Raw genomic sequence first — 21,069 nt, 5'->3', positions numbered from 1 at the left:
TATTTGAAAGCAGGCAGAGTCTTGGGAGCAAAGACCTGTACAAATGTGCCATACTGGGTGTGATGCAGAAAGTGCTGTGGAGAGCAAACTCACCAGGAATAGAAGAGATGGCATGTGAGATGGGGAGGAATCATGTCCCTGTGGAGTAGGCTGGTCCAGGATGAAATTCCTGAGAGAGGAGAATGAGTGAACATGGGAAGAACATGGGAAATTCCAGGCTGGGGCCATTGGTGGTATTTACCGAGCACTTAGCTTGTGCATGGAAGCATTACACAGGCCACCCCAGGTCTGCATGAGGCCAAGCAGGGGAGAGAAGACAGCCATATTGCTGTAGCAGAAATTAGTAGAGGCACCCCATTACGTTAGTCCGTTTTCAGCTCTTACTCTTCTGCCCATACAATCAGTCTCCTACAGATGTTTTGTTCCCCCTCTCTTGCTTAATTGTACTCTGAAAATGATTGCTTTCTAGCCAAAGTTGTCCTATGTACCTAATGTTTACTTCTTGAAGACAACACTCCCTAACACTCCTTTTCTTTGTGAGTATTCTTCATGCCAGAAGGAAGGTCACACAATGATGACCTCAAGGACCACCAGAACCTGTTCTGGAACCACCTGCCGCCAGCCCTAATGATCTCAATGTCTCTAGGAGGAAAGAAGAATGCAAGACTACATCAGTCCCGATCCTTATCGACAGCCTGTTTTCCACTCTGAAGCTACAAGACCATTTCCTGTTTCCCAGGAAGTAAGGCACAATCTTGAGGGCCTTAGCCTGCTGTGGCCCCCTCTGCCTGACAAAATAATAAAGCTACTCTTTTCTGCTCCTCCAAAGTTCAGTCTCCACTTTTCTATTCGGCACCAGTGAACAGAGGCCAAGTTTTTGGCAACTGTATATAGAAGTTGGCCAGAAATGTCAGGCTGGTTTTAACTGAAACAGGAGAAGCAGAGTCTGCTTTGTCTAGGGTAGTGAGAATCTTGGCTTGGGCAGATGGGACTTGATCTGTTTGCTATTTATATCTGGTTCCTGGCATGTGTATAGCAGGGATGATGATGAGGGTGGGGAGAGGCCTTTGTAATCTTCCCAGGAAGGCACAAGGAGTCAGAAAACCTGGCTGCTGGCCACCCTCCCTGCAACCTCACCCCATGAGTGGCAATCTCTTGAGGGAAGAGTCTGTGTTTGATTCACATTGGTCCACCCTATGACACAGGGCCTTGCATACACTAGGCATTCAGTTTTGCAAGACTTTTTCACAGGTGTTTCTCATTCCCTTCCCTTTATTCCTACTCACCCACTGAATTAGTTTCCCATGGCTGTTGTAAGAAATTGACACAAGCTAGGTAGTTTAATAATGGAGAAGGCAATGGCAGCCCACTACTCCAGTACTCTTGCCTGGAAAATCCCATGGACAGAGGAGCCTGGTAGGCTGCAGTCCATGGAGTCGCTCAGAGTTGGACACGACTTAGCGACTTCACTTTCACGCATTAGAGAAGGAGATGGCAACCCACTCCAGTGTTCTTGCCTGGAGAATCCCAGGGACGGGGGAGCCTGGTGGGCTGCCGTCTATGGGGTCGCACAGAGTTGGACACGACTGAAGCGACTTAGCAGCAGCAGCAGCAGCAGGTAGTTTAATATGAGAGAAACTTATTCTCACAGTTCTGAAAACTAGAAGTCTGAAATCAAGGTGTCAGCAGAATTGGTTCCTTTATGGAGGCTCTGAGGGAGCACCCGTTCCTTGATTCTTCTTAGTTTCCCATCCTTGTCCACAATCCTTGGAATTCCTTGGCTTGTAGACACATCATTCTACCCTGCCTCCATCTTCACAAGGCCTTATGTGTCTATGAGTCTTTGTGTTTCTTCTCTTCTTATAAGGACATCAGTCACGCCCTATGCCAGTATGATCTCATCTTAACTAGTTATACCTGCAATGACCTTATTTCCAAATCAGGCCACATTCTCAGGTACTGGGAGTTAAGAATTCAACATATATATATATATATATATTTTTTTTTTTTTTGGTTGTGGGGAGATGCAATTTAACTGATAACATCCACCGAGACCCAGGTGAATGTGTATTCCTCCTCTAACTGCCCCAATCCCCAGGGGCAGAATTAAACATTATTCTTCAGGGTTCCCACATATTTGCACACACGCTTGTTTATTGGAGGGTTTGACTTTGACCACCATTGCTGGTTGAGTTCAGGGCCTCATCTCTTTGGTCCTCTCCACTGTGCCTAGAAAAAAATATATGGGAAGGGACTTCCCTGGTGGGCCAGTGGTTAAGAATCTGTTTTGCAAAGCAGGGGAGGTGGGTTTGATGCCTGGTCCGGTAACTTAAGATCCCACGTGTGGTGGGGCAACTACTGAGTCTGTGCCCCCACGATGAAAGATCCTGGGTGAAGCGAGGAAGATCCCTCCAGCCCCAGTAAGACCTGATGCAGCCAGGTCTTGGTTTACCTTCAAAAAAAAAAAAAAAGAATCTATGGGAAATCCTCTGTAAACTTAGGTCACTTAGGTTTATGAAGCAGCCACCGTTCCCTGAGCCATCATGCCTGGCACCCCACTAAACTTTTCATGTGTTAATCCTCACAATGACCTGTGAAGTAGATATTTATACATTTTAATTTCTATTTTATAGAGAAGAACATTGGGATCTAGAGGGGAGAAATAACTTAGCAGTAGCCAGAATTAATTGCCTCTAAAAACCTGCATGGGCGCCTTGAGGCATTACGAGAAAAGCTTCCTTGTCCCCATCTCCCTGATCTGGCTAGTTCAACTCTGCTCCCTTGAGAAAAACAAATCCGGACACTCAGTCTTATTGATCCTGGAAACTGTTGCGCATTCGGTTCTACGGCCATCCAGAGCGTTTTTGCTCCAGAAGTCGAACACAAAGCGGATCCACCCTGCGGACACGAGCGCGCGGGCAGCCTTTCCCGGCGCACCGCTGCCGGGCGCGGCGTGGGGAACGGCACACTGATTGGTTGCACAAGACAGCCTGCTCCCGCCTCGCGGCCGCGCCTGCCACAGCTATTGGCCAAGCGGCCGCGCGCTCAGAGCCCGCAGCCCCTCGAGCCCCTCCCGGCCGGTTTCAGCTAGCCGCTGTTGCATGGGGCGCCGCCGGCGGCCGAGGGAGCGTGACTGCGCTGCGCAGGGCGCTAGGAGGCATTGTCGCCGTAAGTGGAGCGGAGATCGGCCCGGAATCGGGCACCACTTTCGTGCCCCGCAAAGTAAACGTAGTCTGAGGCTAAGCGCTGGAGGGGCTGGGGGAGAGAGGGAGAGAAATGTCCTTGTTTCTGAAGAGTACCCTCCCCTCCCCCAAGTCACCCGGTGGAAGGAGCATTGGTGCACCAGTTGTGACTTCTGCAGTGCCAAGGGGCCCGGCGCCAGGCCGCTTCTGGCTTGCAGACTGCGGCTGGACCGCAGCTGGCTCGGGGGAGCGGGCGCCGCGGTACCAGGAAATAGGGAGCCTGGGGAATCCGTTCCAAGAGGGCCTCCGTTCCCCGTGGGAGGCACCCCTGTTCGAAGAGGCTATTGTAAATTTCGTTCTCAAGCCACACTTTCAGGATTTGCTTCCGCTCTGGGGAACTGCCTGTCTCAGAGCGTGCTTCTCGGCCTCGGGGTACCGCGGGAGTCCCCGGCCCTCGGCGATCACCAGCGTTCTACCCCTCTGCTGGCTTTATTCTTTCCAGTCCCCGCCTGCCGAACGAGCGGAGGGCCGGCGACGAGGAGCCATTGGCTGCGGGCGCCGGGGGGTGGGGAAGACGGTGAGGCGGGCCCCTAGAGCGAGGCTTGGGGACCCTGCCCTGGCCACCGCGCTCAGTCCTGGGAGGTGCGGCCCGAGGACTCTTAGATGCCCACACTGAAGCGTGCACCGGGATCGGCGAACTCCGTGGCTCAAAAACAGGGCGGCCAGCCCGTCGCGTTCTCGCCCCAGCGGGCTTCTTCCCTTGGGTGGAGAAATGGGTCAACTCTGTCTGGCCTCGACAGACAGAGGCGCGCTCCCCCGGGCCTTCGGGTCTACTTGGGTCCAATCCAGCCGAATGCTTCTCACTTCTCCAGTGGCTCCTTAACTTGGCGAGGTCCAGAGGACCCGCTGCAGCCAGCGGTGGGGGGAGCTTGCACACATGGCGCAAGAGGCTCCAGTTGCCCTTCGGGGCGGCTGCCAGGCTCTAAAGTTCCCAAGTGACCACACCAGTAACTAAATATAGGAGCAGCTGGTGCGCACGGGGTGTTGCAGCAGCTCCTTAGCACAGATCTCGGGGCTTCAGATAAGGTAGAATTCTCATTGATGAGGGCAGGAGCCCTGTCGGAGGGCTGTGGTCAGTGTTTAAGCAAAAATCATCTCTCCTAGCATGATCTTCCTTTCATGGAACTGAATGAGAATGGGCAGCCAGAGTGGTGGTGCTGACACGAAGATTTTGGTTGACTCAAATTGTTTGTTTAGTCAGAGGCCCCTCACATTCTAGGGCAGCTCTGCCTAAGGGGCTTCACACTTAGTGAAGAGTGGGCTCATACCTCTCTCCATCACTCATGTGTAACTCAGACAATTCTCTATTTTTCTTTAAAACAATTTAAAACCAAAAAGAAAAGAAGTGCAATTTGGTGTATTCCACCCACAGCCCCCCAACCCCTGGCCCAAGCCCCTTTCTCTGTCTGCTCCTGTTATATGCTCAATAAATTCTTGCTACTTTTTGGTCAAAGAGGTCCAGTGTTGGGTTGGTGCTGAAAGGAGCTGACAGTGAAGTTGGGCAGCCTTGTAGGATCGCTTTTGGGGGCACACTCTAGACTCTCATCATCTCAAGTTTGTTCTTCCTTCAATTCTGGGGCCCTCCTATCCCATCTTGGGCCTCATATGCATGTGGTCCTGTCACCCTCCGGTCTCAGCCCTGCCTATGCCAAAGAGTAACAGGCCTTGGTCACCTGACTTACAAGGGGGACTGTCAGCTGGACTTTATAAGGAATTCTCCCTTGGTGGAGGGGTGGTTTTGGGTGAAGGAAGCGTGGTTTCCTACCCAGAGAGTGGAGTGGTGATTTTAGGCAGTTGGAACCTCTTGGGAGTCTAGGGCATATCTGTGCTGTATGCAGAGCATCCTCTGGAATGTAAGGGCCCTCTTCTAGTCATTTGCTTTGACAGCCAGATTTTACAGGCTCTTCCTGTTCCTGCTTTGAGGTCCAATCTCTGACCCATATTATAGGATGTCTGAGCTTGCCACCACCTGGTGAGGTTTTTAATTTGACTAGTTTTTAATCAATGGGTTCTGACTCTAAGGCGCTACTGCTCCCACCTGGTGGCAGCTGATAGAAATTACAGGTATAGTGCCTGATTGAAAGTAGTCAGTAGTCAACCTAGCCAGTCCCACCAGGATTAGCACAGACCCTGGGTAAACTTGGAGATTTACCTTCCCTTTACCTTCTTTTGTGAGGCCAGGGTTGCCTTAGTGATGTTCCTTAGAAAAGCCTTCCTCATCAGAATCATAAGTCAGAGCTCTTTCTTATATTTCCTTCCTCTCTGTGCTTTTGCCCTGTACCTTGTGTATGTTAGTCGCTCAGTGGTGGAGTTGCTTTTTGTGACCCCTTAGACTGTAGCCCACCAGGCTCCTCCATCCATGGGATTTTCCAGGCAAAAATACTGGAGTGAGTTGCCATTTCTTTCTCCAGGGGATCTTCCTGACCCAGAGATTGAACCCAGGTCTCCCGCATTGCAGGCAGACTCTTTACCATCTGAGCTACCAGGGAAGCCCTAATCTATGCTCAATACATGTTTGTGATTATTGATGACGAATACTGGAGATGAGTAAAGAAGGGAGAATGGTATGTAGGAAGAAGCCTAGTCTGGGAGTTAGGAGATTTTTTTTGTTTCTGTCTAGCTGATTTACCTCTCTTCTTGGGTCCTCAGGATTCTCATTCATAAAGGCATTCAACTTAGTCCACAAGTTTCCAGCAGCATTGCTGTGAGTCAGGCTTAGGAGGATGGTCTTAAAGGTAGGAGGGGGAAGGTGTTGAGTTCAGTTTGCCGTAGTCTGAACTATTCCCTACTGTTCTACCCTGGCACATCTTATGCAAATTGCCTACCTGGCCTTGTTATGACTCATGACCCTTCTATTTAGACGGTATCTTTGTTGTAAGAGTCGGTTGACTTGTATTTAGATTTGAAACCCAAATGATGTCTGTTTATTGATGTCACCATTGGGGGATACCAACTGAGCATTTTTTCAGTATGTGGTATAAAGTGCAGGGGGAAAGCACAGTATATATCTGCTCCCTGTCTTAAGTTGCCTGCAGGCCAAATGGGGGGACAAGTATGTATATCTTTAAAAGCTCATAAATAACCCAGGTTTGTGCTAAGTCTTTTAAGTGCTACTGAAACTCAGGGAGGAGAGAGTGCTGAGGGTTGGGGCAATCTGGGAGGATTTCCTGGAGATGAAGCGATGAGAAGTTCTACTCATTCCTTAAAGATGAGTTCCACTGACTTGTTTGTTCAGAGTCATATGGATATTTAACTGGGATTAGGTGCTGGTGTCATGTCTGCATGTGTCCTGCTTCATCCTTTCAGCTAGCATTTAGGAAGTAACTTACGTGTCCTGAGCCCTGATCTAGAAAGGTATGTATTTTTTGTTCAGTCCTCATTTGAACCCAGGGTGGTAGGTATTACTAGAGCTCTTACTCAGATGAAGAAACTGGGGCTTGGAGTAGTTAAGAATCTTTCCCAAGGCTTCTCAACTAAGAAACGCCAGAGCTGGGCATTAGGCCTGTGTGTATCCTTGGCGAGATGCAAGCACACACTGAGCTCATCACTGACTCTCCCTGAGCAGCTGAGTGGGCTTGACTGGGCCTCCCTGTCCAGTTGAGCTCATGTGGACTTTTCCTTGGTATCTGTTGGCAGCTCTGAGCAGGACCCTCACCCCCTTCTCTCTGCCCTTCACATTGTCCTATCTTTGACTCTCAGATGTGTTCATTAGAGCTCCTTGAGCTGTCTGTGGATCTGGGATTGGGAGTCAGGAGCAAAAAAGGGCAGTGACCTTGGCCTCAAATTCATTTTCTCCATGAGGTGCTGCTTCTGGCCATGTAGGTGACTTTTGTAAGGAAGAGAGCACTGGATATGGACTTCAGTTAGATTATTGCCATCTACTTACTTTGTTTGACTTTGGCCAGGTTCCTTGAGTCCTTCTCTCTGCCTCAGTTTCCTTCTCTGTAATAAAAAGGAGTTGGAGGCATTTTCTAAGTCCCTTATGTCTTCATTTTGATTATGTCCTCATCTTTTTTTTTTTTTTTGGCTCTGCCACACAGCATGGGGGATCTTAATTCCCAGACCAGGGATCAAACCCACACCCACTGCAGTGGAAGCATGGTGTATTAACTACTGGACCACCAGGGAAATCCCATCCTCACCCTTCTTTAAGCCTCTTCTCTCCAGTGATCCAGTCTCCTTTCTCTCATTTTCCTGCCCCTACTTTCTTTTCCCCTGGGGTCTTGCCGATAAACTCAGCATCAGGGTGACAATTAGGTCTGTGACTAAAACTGTAACCTTCCCTCCTTACTGTCTCATGGGGGAGGGAATTCTTAGAGACTACCCACTCTCCAAACGGTGAGGTCTGACCCAGCAGAGATTTTGTGTCCCCATTTCCTGGTCGCGGAAGGAGCCTGGCAAAGGTGATTGAGGAGAACTGGGAGCTGGAGAAGTGGACAGGGCTTTGAGGCTGTGGGATGGAGGGACAGGTGTCTCTCCGTGCACCTGGCTGCACCCTGCCTCCTCCCCGCTGCCCTGCCAGTTCAGTGAGTCACAGGCCAGCATACACCAGAGTCCTCACACCTGCCTGGACACGAGTTGAGGTCTTGGCGAGGTCACACATATTAACCCTCCAAGGAAGTTGGTTGGGCTGGGCTGATGGGTGGATTAGCGGCTCTGAAGGCCGAGCCTGATGTCGCCTGGGCTCTGGGCCCCTCAGGAGGAGGTGAGTGGCCTGGGGCCCTCCCTGTAGACTTCCTGGGTCCCCGGGGAAGGCAGGTCAAGGGTGGGTCCTTGGCTGATTGCGGATGGGCAGTTCATGGCCCTGTGTCTTCCCAGGCGCAGGTTCCTTTGTGAGCAGCAGACCAGCCTGGTGGCTGGCGACAGAATACCCGCGTCTGCATGCTGAGGAAGATGGGTGAGGCCGTGGCCAGAGTTGCAAGGAAGGTCAACGAGACCGTGGAGAGTGGCTCCGACACCCTGGGTGAGTGAGGGCATGGCTTTTCCAGCTGCAGGGCCCTCTCTCCGTGGTTTATTTAATCAGGCTGGAAATGAGATAGAAGGGGAAGGTGAAAGACACCGAATCAGTATGCACCCTTCGGCATAAAGGGCAGTGTTCCATGGACTTTATTGTAGTTGTGCTCAGTTTGTATATATGGGGTCCCAGCATAAGACATGTTTCTTGGTATGGGTCATAATCAAAGAGGTTTGGAATGCCCTGAGTAGGGGTGTCATCTGCTGGGAGCCTGTCTGCTTCCTCAGACTATTGACAGCTGCAAATATGTATGTGCCCTTGGACCAGGTGATGGTAGACAACGCTCCAAGTAGCCCCAGGACGTGCACAGGTGCCTCATGAGTGTGACCTTGCTGAATCTTCACAGCCTCCCCGTGATGGATGTTACCCACCAGGCATGACTAGCCACAGATTTCAGATGAGGAGATGGAGGGGGGAAGGACAAGTGGGCTTTTTCCAGGTCACCCAGCCAAGAGGCCCCTTTTCACTCCACTTTTTTAATTGAATCATGTCATATATTGTTGAACTGGTCATAGCATTTTAGCCCATGTAGCTACCCTAGGGCTGTAAGCATATAGACAAACCATCCCATTTAGTTGAATTCAGTAGACATTTATTGGGGATTCTCTGGTGGCTCAGATGGTAAAGAATCTGCCTGTAATGCAGGAGACTTAGGTTTGATCCCTGGGTCAGGAAGACCCCCTGGAGAAGGGAATGGCAATCTACTCCAGTACTCTTGGCTGGAGAATCCCATGGACAGAGGAGCCTGGTGGGCTACAGTCCATGGTGTTGCGAAGAGTCGGACACGACTGAGTGACTAACACATTCACTTTCAGATATTTATTTATTTTCCACCATATATAAGAGTGTGTGTGTGTGATCTGTGTGTGTGACCCTCTGGGACGTAAGTGCCCGCTTAGAGTCACAGGTGTGTGGCAGGAACACAGAGGAGGTGAGTGTAGACCTGCCCAGGGGATGATTGTACAAGTAGTTGGATTGGGATTTGATTTGGGCCTTTGGCACACAGAGAGGAATTTCACCAGCAGGTAGGCATGTGTGTTCTTGTGTCTGTCTGTCTGTGTCACGGAGGAGCATTTCCAAGAGAGTTACTGCCTGAGAGATTGGGAAGGTGGAGTTTTCTGCTAGCAGCCTTTGGCCGGGTGTCTCTGAGGGTCTTAGGGCAGGGGGTGGTGGCCCAGAAAGTAGAGGGATACTCAGCCTTCAAGATGTGCTTGGTCACCACCTCTTCCAGGAAGCCCTCAGCCCTACCTGATCCACCCCTTGCTCCCTTCCTCCTCTGGAGCACTCATTCAGTGTCCCTGGAGGGCAGAGATCCTGTGTCTTTTGTCCCCCACCTGCCAAGAGCCAGAGCAGTGTCTAGCACTTTGTAAGCACATAGTGGTGTTGGCTGAACTGAACAATAGTGAGAGAAACATCTCCGCCAGCAAACAGACTTGAAGATAGCCATTGGCTTTTTAAAAAAAATATTCACTTATTATTAAAGTTTATTTATGTATTTGTTTATTTGGCTGTGTCAGCTTTTAGTTGGGATCTTCGGTCTTCACTGTGGCATGTGGATTCATGTGGCATGTGGGATATAGCTCAGTGACCAGGGATCAAACCCAGGCCCCTGGCATAGGGCGTGTGGAGTCTTAGCCCCTGGACTGCCTTTGGTTTGGGAGGGAGGCCTGGCAGAGAGCCGCGTGGGGTGGGGGAGGGGAGAGCTTTTGCGTGGGGAGGTGAGGGCTGTGGGCCGTCAGGAGAGGAACTCTGGAATCCTGTGCTGGTCACTCATGTGGTTGCACTTACCTGAGTGCTCAAGGCTCTCCTGCACTGATACGGCCTGGGTTTGAACCCCCGCTCTGCCACCCACTAGCCTGCTCCCTTAGCAGATTGCTTTACCTCTTGGAGCCTTGGTTTCCTCATCTATAAAATGGGGGTGGTAATTGCACCTCCCTCATTAAGGTGGTAGGAGCAGTTATTAAATGCCAGGCATCGCTGTCAGCACTTTACTGGTTTTGACTCACTTAATTCTCACAACTGTAAGCCAGAGCTGATATTAATATCCCCATTTTACAGATGAAGAAACTGGAGCGTGGAACTTTTTAATGCAGTGTTTCTAAATGTTCTGTAGCACTAGGGTATTTACCTTGTCTCCTCTGCTGTATTTCTTTTGAAGTAGGAGTTTTGGGACTTCCCTGGTGGTCCAGTGTTTAAGACTGTCTTCCAAAAAAGGGGGTGTGGGTTCAATTCCTTGTTGGGGAACTAAGATCCCACATGCCAAAAAGGTGAAAAAAAGAAATGAAGTAGGAGCTTCCTGTTTAACATGCTGGAGCTGAGGCTGGGGGTGTGAATGACCTGCTAGTGACACAGCTGTTTAGAGCTGGAGCCAGGCTCAGCACAGCTCTGAGTAGCTCAGCCCTGCCTTTCCTGTGCACCCCCGCTGCCCCCATTGTGGGGAGGGGCGGCTAGGAAGAGGAGAGCTTGAAGACCCAAGTAACCCTCCTCCCTTCTTAGGCTGCCTCTCCTCTCACACTGTTTTGGAAACACAGTCAGCCGACCTTGTCCTTTGAAAGGAGGAAAATAATGAGAGTCTAATATCTGCATGGCCATTTAAGATGTCTTAGGTGGTAAGGAGTAAGGGGCTGCCCCCATGGGCTATACCTGCTTATGTGCAAAGCGTGGACCCCACTCTAGAGCTTTCACAGTGGAATATCAGAAGGTGGGCTTGGTGCCCTACATGTTAACATGAACTCTGTATGATTCTTCCCTGCCTTGAATTTTGGGAACCACTGGCTTAATATTTACGATCTGGAACTTTCTTTTCCTGGCGTGTTGTAGGGGACTGGCTGGGGGGTTGGAAGTATTATCTGGGTAGGTCTCTAGATATGTGTGTGTGTGTGTGTGTGTGTGAGACAGAGAGAGTGAATATGAACATGGATTTGATCCACCTCCAGGGAACTGAGGGGCTAGGCTGGCTTCTGTGAGATAACCAAGTGAGGAGACCAAGACCCTTCTCCCCCTTCCCCTCCAGCCCTCCCTCTCTCCTCCCAGGCTCACTCACACTTGCGCCACTTTTCTCCTGTCTCACCAGCAGATGGCACCCTTTTACCAGCCAACCTGGTGACAGGCCGCTGAGCCCGGGACTTGGCCAGGCTGTCTCTGGGTGTGAGCGCCTGGTCCCGACAAGGGCTTCCCCGCCCAGGCCAGCTCACACTCTGTGTCTCCAGTCCTAGCTGACTCCGTGGCCAGCTGATTTGGCAGCTCCTTTCTTGAGCAAGGGTGCTGGGGAAGTGCAGTGTCAGGAAGCACTCCGTACGTACTCACTAGATCAGAATAACATCTTCCTTTGGGTCAGACACTGCCACTGGCTCCTTTGTCAACACACAACGAGCACGTACTATATGTGCCTTCCCCGGAGGACTCAAGTGCCCCAGAAGTGCCCAGTCAAGAGGAGGAGGCAGACACACACACACACACACACCCCCCGAGGGAGGGGGGCAGCCGGGGTTTGTGGTGGGAGCAGTCTGTCTTGCCCCAGGAGGGGCTTATGGGACACCTAGAGCCCAGGAGGCTGGTGCTGTTCGTGGGGGAGGGGGGTGTGTTTTGTGTTTCGCTGCTGTGTCACCTGGCCTGGAGAGTCCTGAGGGTCAGCTCTGAAGGCGTGGAGTGGGGAGCCGGCTTTCACAGGGCAGCCCTCAGCCTGGCCGGGACTGCCTGTCTGTTTATCATGAAGGCTGGAAGCTTCAAACCTGCCATCCTCTACTTCTTGCCTCTCAGCTGGGGAAGCAGGCTGGCGGGGGGTGGGGGTGTTTGCCAGGGGAGGAGGGCATAGCCCCTGTTTCTCTCCCCTCTCTCTTTCCTAGACAATGTGATGTGAGGGGTGACCCAAAGCCTTCTGCCTAAAACTCCCCCTCTAGACTTGATCTCTCTGGACAGGGGGTCCTGGGAGGCTGAGAACTGGCCTTGATCCTCCCCTCCCCTTTACAGTCCTGAGCAGGGGGCTTTTCTCCCTTTAGGGCTCAGCACTTATTTGAAATGAAGGCTTTATATCCCTCAGTGGGTGTTTCTCAGTCTCGGCACTGTAGACTCTGGGGGCTGCATGATTCTTGGTGGGGGGCTGACCCGTGCATTGTAGGGTGTTCCGCAGCTTTCCTGGTCTCTACCCACTGTATGCTAGCAGTCCCCTCTGCTGCTCCCCCCAAGTTGTGACAGCCGTGTCTCCAGGCCCTACCAAGTGTCCCCTGGCAGCAGAACTCCACTCCACTGAGTACCACTGCTCTAGGAGCTCATGCATGTAAGTTGTTGAGCCTGATGGCCCGTACAGTCAGCTCTGCTGTGGCAGGACTGGAACCAAGTGGAGTGTGGTTGGTGAGCTGAGAAGAAGATGGGAGCTCTGTTTTATGGGAAGGGCTCTGATCCAGAAATCAGGAAGCTGGGGTTCTGGATCTCACCCTAACCCCAACTATGGGCCAGTCTCCTGTCTGTAAAGGTGAGGCTCCAGCCCTGAGCTTTTGTAATTCTCTCTCTTTTAAACCCTCATTGGCTTCCACGTGCACAGAGAGTAAAACCCAATCTGGTACTTCAAACCTGGGGGTGACTGACTCCTGCCAATTTCTCCCACTGCACTTTGGGCCCCTCAGGATTCCTCTCATTATATCCGGCAAGATTGGCCACCTTTCAGTTCCTTGAACTGCTAAACTCCTTCCAGCCTCAGGGTCTTTGTACATGCTGCTTTCTTTGTTGGGATGCTGTTTCTTGTTCTTCATGGCTGGGCCCTTCTCATACCTTAAGGTTCAAACTAAATGTTTCTTGTTTAGAGAGGTCACCCTGGCTTTCTTTTCTAAGTGGCCTTCACCCAATCATTTTTCTTAAAAAAAAAAAAAAAGCTGTGAAAAGGTATACACAAGTAGTGAAGTTCATAAGATCATATATGCTTAGTTTAGCAGACATTTATAAATCCATACTCATGTAACTGCCACCCAAGTCTAGACATGGAATATTGCCAGACCTCCAGAAGGCCCTCCCACCTGAGAGGTAACCAGTCTCCCAACTGTTGTGATGAGCTTTCCCTTCCTTTCTTTAGTTTGATCTCACTCTTGAGTTTTTGGCCCTTGGGTTCTGGAGAGAGCAGGATGTGGGTGCCGGTGGGGGGCGGGATCAGGGGCTCTTGTGTCAACAGGATGTGCTAGTGCTGAGAAAGGGGTGGAGGTGAGACCCTGCTGGGGAGTTGCTGTGTGAGGGTATCATTCAGGGGTAAATAATCAGTATGGAAAGGAAGGCCAGTAGAGCTTTCAGAGCGCTTACGGGTTTCATTGGCACTGCATTGGCACAAGGCAGAAGCCTGTGGTGCAGAAATGCAGGGCCTGGGCCTGGGCTGCCCTTCTCATTTCAGAGACGATTGAGTGACGTCAGGCCCAGCCCAGCATGCCTGTGGCATTTTGGCTGCTTCTGAACTGACCCAGAGAGGTGGACAGAGAGGGCCATGTCCAGGTGGGCAGGACTGAGCCCACTGTTCAGGCGGGTGAGGAGGGGCTCGGGTAGGGGTTTCTGGCTATCCTTTTGCACCATGCCACGGTCTGGCATTGCCTGTGTGTTCAGATTGGCATGGACTCATTGGGGGCCTTTCTGGAGCTCCAGCCTTGCGTATAAAAGGGGCTGTGGAGGGAAAGAAACAGCTTAGTCTTGGAAGGCAGCTCTTAAGATGGAGAGAGAAATGTGTTCTGTGGCTCCAGCCTGGGTGTTTGCACTCTGAGAAATACTTTAAAAACTGTATATGTTTAACTTGGTGGAGGGGAGGGGATGGGCTTCCCTGCTGGCTCAGACGGTAAAGAATTCTGCCTGCAATTCAGGAGACATGAGTTTGATCCCTGAGTCAGGAAAATCCCCTGGAGGAAGGCTTGGCAGCCCACACCAGTATTCTTGCCTGGAGAATCCCATGGGCAGAGGAGCCTGACAGGTGATAGTTCATGGGGTTGCAAAAGAGTTGGACACAACTGAGTGACTAACACTTTCACTTCACTTAAGAGGGGTGGGAGGAAGGCTCAAGAAGGAGAGATATATATGTATACACACAGCTGATTCACACTGTACAGCAGAAACTAACACAGCATTGTAAAGCAATTATACTCCAGTTTAAAAAATCTATGTATGTTTAACTAAAAAATAAGTATGACATGTATCTAGTGCGCAAAGCACAAGGCCCAAAGAGTAAACAGAGAGAATAGGCTTCTTCCCATCCTGTGCTCTGGTCTGCAGGTCCCCCAGCACAGCGTCTTGTGGAGCTAGAGGGACTGTTATGATGTTATCCTGGCTGGCTCTAGAGCTAGAGATGAGGATGGGTCCTGAGGTTGTTTCAGTGTATAGCAGTGGTGGGACAGGATCCCAAAGCCCTTTAGTTGTGGCTCAAGTCTCTCTACTGGGGGGTCCCAGAGTCCCCATCTCAGGGGAAGCAGCTCTAATGGCCAGAGCCCCACCCCTTCCCTCTCAGCTGTGCTGTAGACCTCAGACTTCTAGAAGGAGGGAGAATAAGGATTGCGGGGGGTGGGGGTCTGTGGTGGACATTCTCAAGCATAGCCCACCTGTTCCTTGAGTCCCTGTTTGCTGTGATGCTGCCCTGACGCAGTGTAGATGTGCAGAAGACATGCATTGAAGGGATGGAGGAATTCCTTCATCCTGTGGGTGCAAATCGCTTAGTCTTCTCCCCTTAGTTTTCTGTTCATTGCTCAGTCTACAGAAACCACCCCAGCTATGAGAGCCAGTCCAGCCATGAGGGGCCTCCAGAGAAGCCTAGTGGGAGGTGGAGGTCTCTTCATAGTGGGGACACTGGGACCTAGGTTGTGTGGTGACCTGTGGAGATGCTGCAAGTCCTGGAGATGGCCGCCGGGCAGCCAGCCAATTGCATGCCGTGTCAAACACTTGCAGAACCTAAAGTGAACTAAATAAGGACGAGTTCCCCTTCTCCTGTCTTGAGATGCGTACACACTGGACGATGGTTTAGCATACGTGCTGAGGGGGTTGCACCGAAAAGGCGGCATTTCAGCTGCACTTAAAGGATGGAGCAGGTTTAGGGATGTAGGTGTGGGACAGGAGTGAGGAGAGGGGTGGTTTCAGTGAGTGTGTCTGAGCAAAGGTGGAGCAGCATGCAGGTAGGTGCTGGTGATGAGAATAGGAAGACTGAGATACGGGAGAGCCAAGGGAGCTGAGCGGGGAGGGGAGGCAGAGGGTGGCTCAGATCTCAGAAGGCCTCGAATGCCACCTTGAGTGTTCCTCCAGTGACGTTTCTATCTTACACAGGGCTTAAGTTCTAAAGAGAGCCTAAAAAGTGATCTTCAGAGTCAAAATGACTCATGACAAATAACAGCAAGCTTCTTTGTTTTTTTTTTTTTCTGGTTGCATGGTGGTGCACGCCAGATTTTAGTTCTCTAACCAGGGATTGAACCCATGCTCCCTGCAGTGAAAGCGTGGAGTCTTCACGGACCACCAGGGGAACCCCTGAGCTTACAAGAATTTAATACCACAGCTCATTCAGTCCTCACAGCTGCCCTGTGATTTAATCGTCACTCAGCCTTAGGAGGCAACTGCTATTATTGTCCCCATTTTCCACAGGAGGAAACTGAGGCACAGAAAAGCTAAGCAACTTCTGCAAGTCTGGGGAATTGCACCAGGCGCTGAGACTGCAGAGCCCACATTCTTACCCTTGTGTTCACTTGCAGCCTGGGGCAGACTATTTTGATGGTTGGGGACCAGGTAATGTTGCTGGCTTGTGGAGAACACACCCTGATTGAGGGAAAGATGTCCCTTCAAAAACACTAGAGTCACACTCAGCATCTGAGCTCAGTAAGTTAGATGGGGGCTCCATCTGCTGGTCTGAGCAGCAGTGGGGGGCCCCTGGCAGGTTCTGAGCAGGGAGTGGCATGAGGTGATCCGGGCTGGGTTCCGGCAGAGCACCGCAGGGCATAGGATGGATGTGAGATCGTGGAAGGGATAGCAAGGAAGAGGCATTCTCCATGGCTGGGCCTGTGCTGGTGTGGTCTTGACCTGAGAGAGGGAACTGGCAGGAGGGTGTAAGGAAGGAGAGGCTGTGAATGGGGCTGGGCAGCCGACTGGTTGTGGAGGGCATAGATGGTCATGATGTAACTGAAACAGGGACACCCGGGCCGTTTGAGTGGATAAGGGGATTCTGATGAGTCGAGGTCCTCAAGGGACACCCCTGGAGAAGCGTATAGCAGGAAGTGAGGGCAGAAGTGCTGCTGCCCCAGAGAGGCCCTACTTCTGATGTCCCTGACAGCCCCACTGTATCTGTCATCCCTCCCACCAGGACAGACCAGCAGGCATCCTGAGAAGCAGGTGGTTAAATAGGCTGCCTGGCTGCCCTGTGTCCTTGGCACTGGGAAATGCATTTTTTTTTTTTTGAAGACAAAGAGGAATATCCTTTGAAACTACATGGATAATTATGCAGCTTTTAAAAATGCATGTTGGTAAAAAAACGAAAATGTTCTGCTCAGAAGGATAATCAAATAGATAATTTTGTGGCATCAAAAGCTTGCGTTACTCAATTTATAGACTTGGGGAGGTGATTTAGCAAGGTTGAGAAGGTTATTAAAATGAAATGCGTTCAGAGATGCAAGCATGGCTTTGGCTGACAAGACAGCTGGGGATCGGGGGAGGTGAGGCAGGGGCCTGGCAAAGCCAGTCCCGTTGGAATGGAGCCCTGACACAGCCCGAGCTGTAAGTGTGGTGACCCAGGCTGAAATGAGTGGTCTGTGTTTGCCTTTATATGTTAGGAAATTGTAGTTCATTCAGAGCTGTTTAATCATGAGCTCCCTAATTGGCATTTGCCTCATCATGCTTGACTGTGTTTTGTTAGGATGCATATTTTTGTCACGCTCCAGTTGGTCCCCAGAATTTTATAATTCTGTCAAGTTCATTTTGGCCACATGTATTCATTGTGTATCTGTCTGTGTAATGCTCTGCAGAGGATGGAAAGGTGAGAGGAAGAGGAGGGGGCTGATTTCTGAGCTATAGCAGATGTAGCATTATTCTATACACTTGCTGGTCTTGCTACCTGGATCATCCTTTGCCCAGATCTTTGCATGGCCTGCTCCTTCTTTTTACTTCTTATCTCAGCTAAATGCCACTTCCTCCAAGAAGCCCTCCTTGACCACCCTAATGAGGTTGCTGCCCTTGCCTCTGTCTCAGTTACCTGCTCTCCCACTACACCAGTTTATTATTTTTTTTGAGAGCAGTGTCACTGCCTGATATTCTTTCAGTATTTGCCACTGTATTTAGCCCTCTTCTCCCCAGACTGGCGTGTAAGCTCCTTGAGGCCAGGGACTCTGTCTTGCTCACCACTGTATTTTCCCTAGCATGTGCTAGATACACAGGAGATCTTTGTCACATAAATGATTGCATCTGATATTCTCAACGACTCTGGACGGGTGGTGGTTTCACATCACTCATAGAAAGGGGAAACTGAGGCTCGGAGAGCTGCAGTGGTTTTACCTGGATTCTCACAGCCAGCAAATCTTACGCTGGAGTTTGAACTTGAGTCTGTTGGCCTCTCCTGCCTCAGTGGGATCTCATTAATTCTTGCTCTCAAGGAGCTCTCCACCCAGCCAGGAAGAGTAAGACATACATGTTAGTCATTCCCACAAAAGACACACAGGCGAGATGCCCTGACAGAAGCTCACACACACAATGGGAACTTAAGGGCAGGAGCAGTTCCATCACGTGAGGACGTGGGCAGAGGCTTCTTGGAGAAGTGACATTTAGACAAGACCTTGTAACATGGTGTTGATGGGAAAGAAGGATTTTGAGGATAGGGGAGCACATTCTATTTAATGGGAACAAAAGCAGCGGAAATCCAGAGATGGGAAAATAAAGGGAGTTTTCCAAAAACAGTTTGGGTCAGGTGGAGGGTGGCAGTAGAGTCTCAAGCAGGGTACCTGAGAGGGGAGGTTGGACCCGGATCCCTTGGTGGGAATGCCAGGCTGCAGAGATTGGGTTCATCCTGTGTGGCTGGGGAGGCCTGCTGGTTCTTGAATGGAGAGAGGTATTCGGGTGATGAGGGCGGAGGGCCAGGGGCGGGGTGTGGAGGCAGGGAGAGAGATTCCTCAGTGAGAAGGCAGCCATGGTCATGGTCAAGATGGATTTCAGGGTTAATGAGCTGGTTTCTTTCAGCTAACTGTAAAACCATAATAGAATAATCACATCTTTGCCACTGACAGGATGGTTCTTCCCATGAGTTCAAAGCCTCAACAGATATTAGCTCATTCTTTTCTTCATTCCCTGAAAGGGTATTTGAACCCCCATTTTATAAAGGGGGATCCCATGACAAAGCTTCCTGGTGGTGAGGTGTATAGTTAGGTCCAAAAGTGTTTGCCCAGCTCTGTGCTGGGCCTGAGGGGTCGTCGGCAGGCGGACACATGCTGCTCCAGTCAAGTTCACCACTCACGGATCCTGAAGGCAAGTCTGCTGATGTTTACCAGTTGGGAGAAGATGGTCTGGCTTAAGCACTCAGGCAGTGTCGTGAGGCTGGAGATGAGGAGGCTGGGGCACCCTTCCTGGAGGAGGTGGGGCTGGGCTGGCAGGAGGATCTTTGGAGGCAGAGAGGAGAGGGAAGGGCATTCTAGACTGTGGAATGGCATGAGCTGTGTCTGGGCGATGAGTGAAGTCAAGGACTGGCAGTGGGTGGTTGTGGCGGGGTTGGAACTGGCAGCCGGCACTGGCGTTTGGCAGGGTCAGATGCTGTGCATGTGGAGGCAATTGCTGCCACTTCCTGGGTCTATTCGGTTGTCTAGCTGTGACCTCAGGAAGCCTACTTACTGCTCCAAGAAAGCATTCCTTCCAGCATTATGTCAAGCCTGAGAGATTGTTTGAGGATGAGAAAAGGCATTGTTAAAGTCTAGTCAGTCAATAACGGCTGCTGTGCCGTGCCCAGGGCACTGCCTTTGTTGGGTAAGTGCAGTCTCCCTTGCTGTCAGCTGCAGCCCTCTTGTCCTCTGCCCTGCTCAGAAGCCAGCTCCAAGCTGAGTCATCCGGCATCTCATCACCCGTGGAGACGCCCAGACCGCACACGTGAGCTCTTGCCCTGTAGCCAGCAGCTTTAGTTATAGTAAGAATACTGTCAGATCTCCTCTGCCAGTAATGCAGATCAGGGAAATATATTCTGGGACATGCACTGACTCTTCCTGTGGGCTGGGCAATGTGCTGGACACTGGGGGTGTTGAGGAGGCTGGGAGGGGAAAGGACACTGCCCCTGCCTGCAAGGAACAAGTGTTTACCTGCCTTTAAACATGTACATGTGATGGTCATGGTTTTGACCATGACAGAGGGCCAGCTGTACTCTCAGTCAAAGGTGGGGTAATGTGATTGACTCTCAAGTCAAGTTGCCTTGGTTTCAAGACTGGCTCAGCCACTCGTTAGCTGTGTGACCTCGGACACGTTACTTGATCTCTCTGATCAAGTTAAGTCTGATCTAAGTCTCAGTTTTCTTATCTTTGAAAGGTCCTTGCTTTCTAGAGTTGTGAAGATGAAAATTGTGTAATGCACATGAGTGTTTAGAATGGTGGTTAGGGTATGCTCAGTGCTGTAAGAGTATAAACTATGATTATTGTTACTTAACATCTTTCTTTTTGGGGGAGGATGAAGTAGAAAAGGATAGCTTTATTGCTTTGCCAGGATTAACAGTTTTCTTTAAATAAATTTAGCTTATATATTAATTTAAAAAGAACTTAAGTCATTACTATAAATGAAAAGTCAACATAATTTTTCATTAATAGTTGATAACCATAAAAACAAATATTAAAATGCAGCACTGTTATGAAATCTTAGGTTAGGCTTGAATTTGCTCCCTCACTAAAGAGGAGGTAAAGCAAGGACTTCCAGTAATCGTGTATGGATGTGAGAGTTGGACCATAAAGAAGGCTGAATGCCAGGAATTAATGCTTTCACATTGTGGTGCTGGAGAAGACTCTTGAGAGTCCCTTGAACTGCAAGGAGATCAAACCAGTCAATCCTAAAGGAAATCAACCCTGAATATTCATTGGAAGGACTGATGCTGAAGCTGAAACTCCAATACTTTGGCCACCTGATGTGAAGAGCTGACTCATTTGAAAAGACCCTGATGCTAGAAAAGATTGAGGGCAGGAGGAGAAGGGGACAACAGAGGATGAGATGGTTGGATGGCATCACCGACTCAGTGGACGAGTTTGAGCAAACTCTGGGAGATGGTGAAGGACAGAGAGGCCTGGTGTGCTGCAGTCCATGGGGTTGCAAAGAGTCGAACACGACTTAGCGACTGAACAGCAAGGGCTGGAGGACTGAGAAATTGAAATCGGACTTTCTCGCTATGTGTCTGATTGTTATTTGCACAGTGATCACCATCCACATCCTTCTCAAAGTGTGGTCTGAGGACCAGCAGCATCAGCATCCCTGGGGGGGCTTGTTAGAGATGCATATCCTTAGGCCTCATCCCAGACCTCCTGACTCAGAACCAGCATCCTGGCCAAGATCTCCAGGTGACCCATGGGCACATTACAACTTGAGAAGTCTGTTCTTTTGTTGCCAGATTTGCATGTTCCCACCCTTGGAGAGAGATGGGCTGAGTTCATTCTCTGTATTTTATACAAAAGGATATTAAACTCCAAGAGCGGCCTGCCCAAGGTCATTTGATGACTTAAGAGCAACAGCAGATCTGAATCCAGTTCTCCAGACTCGCTCTGCAGGGCGACGTCCTTGAGAGGAAGCCAAGCTGCACTCCATTGTTACTTACTGTGTGACCTTGAGTGCATTCTTAACCTCTCTGGGCCTTAGTTTCCTTACCTGCAAAAG

The 21,069-nt window shown here is 50.4% G+C and overlaps 1 protein-coding gene across 2 annotated transcripts in view; it reads left to right on the top strand.

Moving 5' to 3' along the window:
* Window positions 1-3,089: 3,089 nt before the first annotated feature.
* Window positions 3,090-21,069, top strand: part of LRRC20 (leucine rich repeat containing 20) — a 70,435-nt gene continuing 52,455 nt past the window's right edge. The window contains exons 1-2 of one of the 2 annotated variants that reach the window (NM_001100387.1): window positions 3,105-3,168; window positions 8,061-8,205. In NM_001100387.1, coding sequence (NP_001093857.1) covers window positions 8,124-8,205 — 82 coding nt within the window. In that variant the 5' untranslated portion in view covers window positions 3,105-3,168; window positions 8,061-8,123. Of the gene's footprint in view, window positions 3,169-8,060; window positions 8,206-21,069 lie in introns of both variants that reach the window. The other variant, XM_059882525.1, reaches the window with a different exon arrangement.

This window comes from Bos taurus, chromosome 28 (genome assembly GCF_002263795.3).
Source record: "Bos taurus isolate L1 Dominette 01449 registration number 42190680 breed Hereford chromosome 28, ARS-UCD2.0, whole genome shotgun sequence".
Classification (NCBI taxonomy): domain Eukaryota; kingdom Metazoa; phylum Chordata; class Mammalia; order Artiodactyla; family Bovidae; genus Bos; species Bos taurus.
Note: the sequence above shows the minus strand (reverse complement) of the source record. Positions and strands in the feature narration are given on the sequence as shown.